Source organism: Saprolegnia parasitica, assembly GCF_000151545.1.
Source record: "Saprolegnia parasitica CBS 223.65 unplaced genomic scaffold supercont2.174, whole genome shotgun sequence".
NCBI classification, from domain to species: Eukaryota; Oomycota; class Saprolegniomycetes; order Saprolegniales; family Saprolegniaceae; genus Saprolegnia; species Saprolegnia parasitica.
In genome coordinates, this window is record NW_012156568.1 from 52,282 (window position 1) to 59,535 (window position 7,254).

General features: G+C 58.6%; 4 protein-coding genes across 4 annotated transcripts; 1 reads left to right on the forward strand and 3 right to left on the reverse strand.

Annotated features, from left to right (window-relative positions):
* Positions 1-294: 294 nt before the first annotated feature.
* Positions 295-2,479, reverse strand: SPRG_15122 (serine/threonine protein kinase; the record flags this gene model as incomplete). The annotated part of the gene is made up of 1 exon (XM_012354663.1): positions 295-2,479. One exon carries the CDS (start codon positions 2,477-2,479, stop codon positions 323-325), a length of 2,157 nt encoding a protein of 718 aa, XP_012210053.1. The 3' UTR covers positions 295-322.
* Positions 2,480-3,701: 1,222 nt separating this feature from the next.
* Positions 3,702-4,355, reverse strand: SPRG_15123 (hypothetical protein; the record flags this gene model as incomplete). The annotated part of the gene is made up of 1 exon (XM_012354664.1): positions 3,702-4,355. The coding sequence occupies one exon, from the start codon at positions 4,353-4,355 to the stop codon at positions 3,702-3,704; it is 654 nt and encodes a 217-aa protein (XP_012210054.1).
* A 396-nt stretch (positions 4,356-4,751) lies between these two features.
* On the forward strand, positions 4,752-5,482 carry SPRG_15124 (hypothetical protein; the record flags this gene model as incomplete). The annotated part of the gene is made up of 2 exons (XM_012354665.1): positions 4,752-5,382; positions 5,418-5,482. The coding sequence occupies 2 exons, from the start codon at positions 4,752-4,754 to the stop codon at positions 5,480-5,482; spliced, it is 696 nt and encodes a 231-aa protein (XP_012210055.1).
* A 705-nt stretch (positions 5,483-6,187) lies between these two features.
* Positions 6,188-7,237, reverse strand: SPRG_15125 (TKL protein kinase; the record flags this gene model as incomplete). The annotated part of the gene is made up of 1 exon (XM_012354666.1): positions 6,188-7,237. The coding sequence occupies one exon, from the start codon at positions 7,235-7,237 to the stop codon at positions 6,188-6,190; it is 1,050 nt and encodes a 349-aa protein (XP_012210056.1).
* Between the last annotated feature and the right edge of the window lie 17 nt (positions 7,238-7,254).

The window sequence follows — 7,254 nt, forward strand, 5'->3', positions numbered from 1 at the left end:
GCTCTTCTCGAGAGACAGTGCCGTTGAATTAGCGTGAACGGATTGTGAGTAGCTAAAGTAGCTAGCTCATTGCTAAAAAGTGGTTCACATTTCGTGCCAGTACGCGTCTCATGCAGGAACACCTCGTTTCACCCGCCCACAGAAGATTCTAACTACCGTCCCATGTGTGTGCCACGGAATGTGATTGGACAAAATGAGCTCGACATCTACATTCTCATTGGTCATGTACATAAAAATATGTATTGCCAAGCCTCAAACCAATCCAACAAACGATCTACCGCCCCTAGAGACCGTGATGATCACAATTTAATATATATAAAAACTAGGGCTTCGCAGTATGCTTGACGAGCTCGCTGACTATCTCGGCAGCGGACGGCCGATGCATCGCATCACCGGCCATGCACGCCTGCGCCAGCTTGCGATACCAGGGAGGGCACAACGCACTCAGCGACGGCCGCAGCGCGCCCGTCACGATCTGAACGACGCGGCGCTGCAGATTGCCTATGAAGTCCCAGTACGGCTCGCGGCCCGTCTCGAGCTGCGTCAAGATAACACCGAGCGAGTAGACATCCGACGCGGACGAGGGCAAACTGCCGTGGAAGATCTCGGGCGCCATCCAGTGCGTCGCGTTGCCGCCGTTGGTCGTCATCATGTCTTCGTCGCGCTCGTAGCCAAAGTCAGTGAGCTTGGGCTGGCCGACCGCATCAAAGAGAACGTTGGAGGGCGTAAGGTTGCCGTGCACCACCTTCTTCGCATGGAGGTAGGCTAGCGCCTCGGTGATAGTCCGCGCCGTGTCAAGGAAGTCGACGTTGGAGCGCTGCGTGAGCCATTTGTGGAGGTTGCCGCCAGGCATGTAGGCGAGGACGAGCACGCAAGGCGATGCGAGACCCATGATGGCTGTGCTGGAGAGGGACGTCGTGCCGAGCAGAGGCACCGTGTGTGGCGACGCAACGGCCCTCATCACATCCACCGTGTCTTCAAAGACGTCGGGATTCATCGATGGAAACGTCTTGAGGACGACGGGACGACATGCGAGCGTCGCACGGCCAAGAACGCTGCTCTTGCTGGACGTGAACGGCACTATGTCGCGGAGCAACGCCTCGGGAATCAGTTGAAAGCAGGGTGGTGACGACATGTGGGCCTCGAGGATGCCGACGACGTCGACGGCCGATGGACGTTTGTCTGGGTTTGCTTGCATGCAATCCTGCGCCAGCCTCGCGTACCATGGCGGGCACGTGGCGCTCGTCGTCGGCCGAAGCCCCTCCTTGGCGATCTTGTCTTGGAGCGCGTACTTTCTGAGATTTAGGCCTGCATAGGGCGTTCGCAGCGTCTCGAGCTCCGTGAGAATGACGCCGAAGGCGTACATGTCGGCTGCGACCGAGTACCTGCCGCCTTGCATGACCTCGGGCGACATCCACAGCGTCGTGCCGACGCCGTTGGTCATCGATTCCTTCACGTCTTCTTCGCGCGAGATGCCAAAGTCACCGAGCTTGACGACCGTCTTGTCGGCGCTAAGCAGGACGTTGGCCGGCTTGAGGTCGCGGTGGATGATCTTGTTGGCATGTAGGTACGCGAGCCCTTTGACAATACCGCAAGCGAGATGCAGCACCTTGCTCACGTTGTGCTCTCGCGCAGCTGCCAGCGACTTGATGTGCATGTCGAGGTTGCCGCCGTCCATGAACTCCATGACGATCTGCGGCTGGTCGTTTGCGGCGTGCGAGATACCGAGGAGCTGGACGGTGTGCGTCGAGTCGAGGCCGGCCATGACGTTGACTTCCTTCTTGAACGTCTCAATTTCGTCACCACACTTGATGTGGAAGGTCTTGACGGCCACCGTCAAGTCCTTGTAGCTGCCACTGTGCACGTTGCCGAAGGCGCCGCTCCCGAGGTGGTCGCACGTGCATAGCTCGGTCGGCTCGATGCGTGGCACTGTCTCGGGGAGGGCTGCCGCGAGCTGCAGGAACGAGTCACTGAGAGAGCCCATGCGGCGCATCGGGAGCTGGTATGGGGCCACTTGCGGCGGCGGCATCGGGAGCAGGTACGGGGCCACTTGCCGCGGCGGCATTGCGTAGTCCAGATCCCTTTGCGAACGAGGCAGGATCTCGCTCGGCTCGGCGATGCAGTCAATGTGCACAAGAACGCTGCCCGTGGTGGCGTCTTCTACCTTGATGGGCACCCAGAAGTCGACGCGCTTTGGTCGCACGGGCACGGCGACCTCGCAATAGCCGATGAACATCTCGCTGCGGCCCCACTGGCCTTGGTCAAAGACGTCGATGCGAATCGTGCTGTCGCGCGCCGGGTTGATGTTGGCGAAGCGCTTCTTGAGGCCCCAGCGTGGCGCGTTCTTCTGCTTGTGCGCGACGTCGGACGTGATCTTTTTGCGAGCGTAGTAGAGGTTGACGTAGGCATGGTTGACGTGGCGGAACATCTTGTTACTCTCGAGGTCCTTGGCCTCGGCCACATGGACGACCACGAGCATCGGGGATGTGGGCGGCGTTCGGGACGTTGCAAAGTGGTGGCCGGCACATGAAAGAGCGGTACCGGATCGACTGCGAGATCGTGCAGTGGATTGTTTTACGACATGCACGATGGCAGTCTTCTTGTACTCATGCAAGCGAATTCCACGGCCCGAGCACCGGCAAAGCGTATCTTTATCCGGATGATCGGCATGTATGCGGACAAATTGCTCACTGACGACGCGAAAGGCGGTCATATGACACAATCGTGTGCAATGTGGCCAGAGATGGGAAGCGATATCCTGGTACAGTGTAATGCGCGTTCGAGAAAAGACTGAGAGAGCTTGCAGTACCGGGCGGCCACGAATTCCATGTTTGTGGACGTCCATGCAGTCGTCCATATCGCTGCAAGGATCGTGTCTTCGCTACACCAGTCCGTATGACAAGTCCACGAGCCTCTTGGACGATGGGAGCCAAGGGTTCGTTTTGCAAGCGATGCATCAAGTCCGACTCGGGACGGTGCAAGTGGCGGTCGACCTCGTCGCGCCAGCTTGCGACGCCTTCCCCACACTTTACATTTGTGTGGTCGAAACTACTGTACTTCCTACCAGTACTACTAAAGCGCAAGGTGTACGTAGGCATAGCTCCCGTTGTCGCTGCCAATACACGTGTTACCACTGGTTCACGAATCGGTGCATGCAGGCTGCAATCGTTGCGCGGCAATGACTCTCCTAGTCGATCTTGTAACCACTACACTGGTTCTTTTATATCCAGCAGCAATACCTTGCAACGCCGTATGAGAAACAAAAGTAGCCGGCAGGCAATGTGCAAAGTGCCGTTGCTGATGCTTCCGCCAGTATTTGTGGCCTTTTGTCCTCCTGGGACGCTCCGACGCTCTCCTATTGGCTCTTGCCGTCTATCACCTCGTACGAACCAATGAAATCACTTGATCGCGACCAATCGAAAGCGCTGGAAACTTGAGCAGACAGCAGCGGGCAGACAGCGTTCCTTTTGTTGGGACCGACAGTATGACCTAATGTCAGTCCAAACGCTGCTCCTTGCGAGGGCCATTGCAAGGAGCCGCGCCATCATTCTCTGCAAATCCGATGTTTTCGTTTTATAGCTCAAAGGCAACGCAACGCTAAAGACTGCCACATTTGCTTCCCAAACACCCGGTACGTGCAGCCCAGCATCGTTTTTGCGTGAATTCCGAGTCAACAATTATATTAAATCGAGAAGAGCCACTTATGCATCGATGGATGGTTCGCACCCTTCGTGGCTCTCGTTGTCTTGAGGCATTGTCAATGCGCGTCGGGATTCAGAGACTTTTGTGTCGCTGAGTGATGTCTCGTCGATGCCATTTTCGTGTTCGGGTTCTGGTTCCTCCACGGTCGTGCCCTCGGACGCATACCGAGGAGAGAGCTCGGCAGCATGCGGCGTCGCTTCACTGGACGGCTGTTCAAGGTCTTCCTTTGGCGCCAGTGTCAGCGCGCTCCAGTGCTCCAGGTCGACGTCTGCGGCACTCCAGTGCGCCGTCGCGTCCACAAACACGAGGAGCTGCCCAGTCGTGACTTGGTTCTGCAACAGCGGCGTGAGTTCGTGGAATGCCAGTCCGTACCGAGGCATGCGCACTTGAGACGACCCGAGCAGCGATTCACGAGCGCCCCACGAGTCGGCGCAGAATACATACACTTCGATCGTTGGATGTTGCGTGATGTCGACGACGTCCGCGTCGATGGAGAGCTCAACCATCCACCACACTTCACCGGTTCGGTTGCAAACAACGTCCGACGTGGCAGAGTACCCGGCGTAGTGAATCACAGCAAAAACGAGTTGTTTCCGCTTCTTGAGGTCGGAACCTCGGAGCTCTTGGGCCATCGCGACGCGGATCGTGACCATACTATTGGCAGAACGTAGAAAAAGGTCAAGTGCCACCGCATCGGTCCTTGCAACCCAGCGTCTTGAACGAGCGACAAGTTGATAGTCCCAAGCGTACTCGTGTTGTAACTACGTAGGAAGCTGGTTGATACAACGATGAGCTGCTCGTTGAGACTTGGTAGACTGGGTAAATTATCAAGTGATACCCTGCAATATCGCCTGCGCAAGTCTTACCAATGCAGCTGCGAGCCCATACAATGACCGTCGTAATTCGTGGCAGTCTGCCTTTTCGAATCCGGATACAACCAATTATGCATCCGGAAAAGACTAGAAACACGCCACCAAGCGAGCTTCACAACCCGGCAGCAGCGGATCGCTTGCCGCTGGCGGCCGGTAACACACATGAACCGGAGCGCGATGACCGTCGTCTCGACGCCCGAGCTGCTTCGAGCCATCGCTGGCTTCGTCTCTAGCGGCGTCACGCTGCGCAGGCTGCTCGAGGCCATCAACCCCGCGGACCTCGATGCCCCATGGCACGACTTCCTTGCCCTCGTCGACGACTGGTTTGTGCTGCCCAACGACCTTTGGCCCGTCGTACAGTACGACGTCGTGCGCAACGAGGTCTCTATCTTTGGCGACGTGTGGACCAGTGTCGATGCCCAGGGACTTTGGACGATGGATGTCGACACGTATTTTCAGCGCAACGAGAGCATCGACGCGTTGCGCCGCGAGCGCCCGCATGTCCAGGACGGTGCGGCTGTCGGGTGGATGGCGCCAGCGACAATCAACGTCGCTAAAGGCGTCTGGACGAGCTGCACGCTGTATCTGCAGGCCAAGGCCACGGCGCTTGGCATCGCTCGCCTCGCGGCTGCTTTGGCGTCGGCGCCAAGGCTGCGCGCCGTCAGCGTCATCACCTCCCAGCTCAAGTGCACGATCGAGATGGACCCGCCCGAGTATATCTTTCATGACGATGCATTTCCGTCGTCGCTCGAGCCGGCCGTGTGGCAGGCGTTGCTCCAGTCGCATCTTGTGGACCTGCGCCTCGTCGGTGGTCGCCTTCTCGCGACACCCAGCGGCGTCAAGTCCCTCATTCAATGGCTTTCAACGCGGCCAGCGACGCGCCTGCACTTGTCCGACGTCCACGTTAGCGCCACAGACGCCACGGCGCTTGCGACTGCGCTGCGCTCCTGCAAAACGCTGCGGGAGCTCGAGCTCGGCTGGGACGAGAATTTGGTGCCCGCGCTCTTGTCGGAGCCGCTGCCACGTCATTTGCGCCGTTTGCGTCTCTTCAAGAGCGAACCGACAAGCCCGCACTCGCGCGACGTGGCCATGGCCGACCTCGATGCACATGGCCGCTTGGTGGTCCACGCACTTGCCTCGGCGCATTTGACGCACTTTTCGATCGACGCGGGCCATTTGGATTTGGTCGTCGCGACAACCATCGTCGTCGCTGCACTTCAGCTGCCACGGCTCTCGCACCTCCATATCTCGGAGGCACCGCGCGGTCTCTCCACCTGCATCACGTCCGTTCAACGCGGTCCACGACTCGAGAGCTTTCACCTTCAGGAGCGAGTGGTGTTGATGGAGATGTTTGGTGGCGGTAGCGACTATTAGTGTCATGCAGTAAGTACATCACGATAAATTTCGTTTTGTTGGTAGAAACATAGAGCTGACGGATCTAGCTTGGGATGTTGATACCCTCGCGCACGAGCAAGCGTCCTAGGCATAACAGGGACCTGGTCCAGGTGCCGCCACTCGGTGTGCCCTCAGCGCCGGCCCTTGAATTGGCTGAGATGCAATACAACCTCCGCACGTGGCTCCAACAACCTCGACCGAGCTCCTCTTTTTCTATTTCAAAGAAAGTCTTCTACATTGGAAACCAGTGTCGCAACGACTTGTGTAGCCGTCGGGCGGTGCGACGGGTCGTGGGCCATGCAATCGAGCGCGAGGTGGCTGTACCACCGAGGACACGAGCTAGTAAACAACGGGCGCAGGTTGCCGGCCACGATTTGCATGAGGCGGCAAGAAGCATTCTCGCGCATGCTGCCATACGGCTCTTGCTGTGTTTCGAGAAGGGCGAAAAGCAGACCCAATCCAAAGACATCTGCTGCGACAGAGGCGGCCTCGCCTTGAAGCCTCTCTGGCGCCGTCCAAAACCCCGCAGCGTCATCGTCGATCGTACTCGACTCAAGCTCGTCATGGTCCACGCCAAAGTCGCTGAGCCGGACCCCGTCGTCAGCATCCAGAAACACGTTGGTTGGCACAAGGTGCCCGTGGACGACACCGGCATTGTGGAGGAAGGCCATGGCCTCGGCAAGTCGGAGCGCCACCAGGCGTGTCCGCCTCCACCCAATCGGTCCGTCTTGGAGCCACGTGCGGAGGTTGAACGGCATGTAGCGCATGACGAGAGCTGGCGCCGAGGTCACACCAAGCAGCGGCACTGTGTGCGCCGACTGCAGCGCCGCCATGCGCTCGACAATTTCGTTAACCTGACGCGGTGTCCGTTGAAGAAAGTACTTGATCGCCACCGGCGACCCGACGTGGGATCCGTGGATCACAATGCTGGATCGACTGGACGCGACGAGCGTATGCTCCACCAACTCATTGTCGTCAATCCGCCGCAGACCGGCCGAAAGACGGGCTTGGAGACGCGCGACAATCCCATCCGCTGTCGGCCGCGCGTCGGGCTCGGTGTGCACGCAGGCCGCGACAAGATCTGCATACCACTGGGGACACGTCGAGGGCATCGCAGGACGAAGCCCTTCGTGGGCAATTCGAAACGGTAGGAGGTAGCGGCTGCACGGCTCGAAAGCGTATGGCTGGGTCTCAAGCGAGCTCAGCTGCGCAAGAACGATGCCGAATGAATAGATATCGGCAGCAGCCGCGTAGTCGTGGCCGAGCATCACTTCGGGGGCAACCC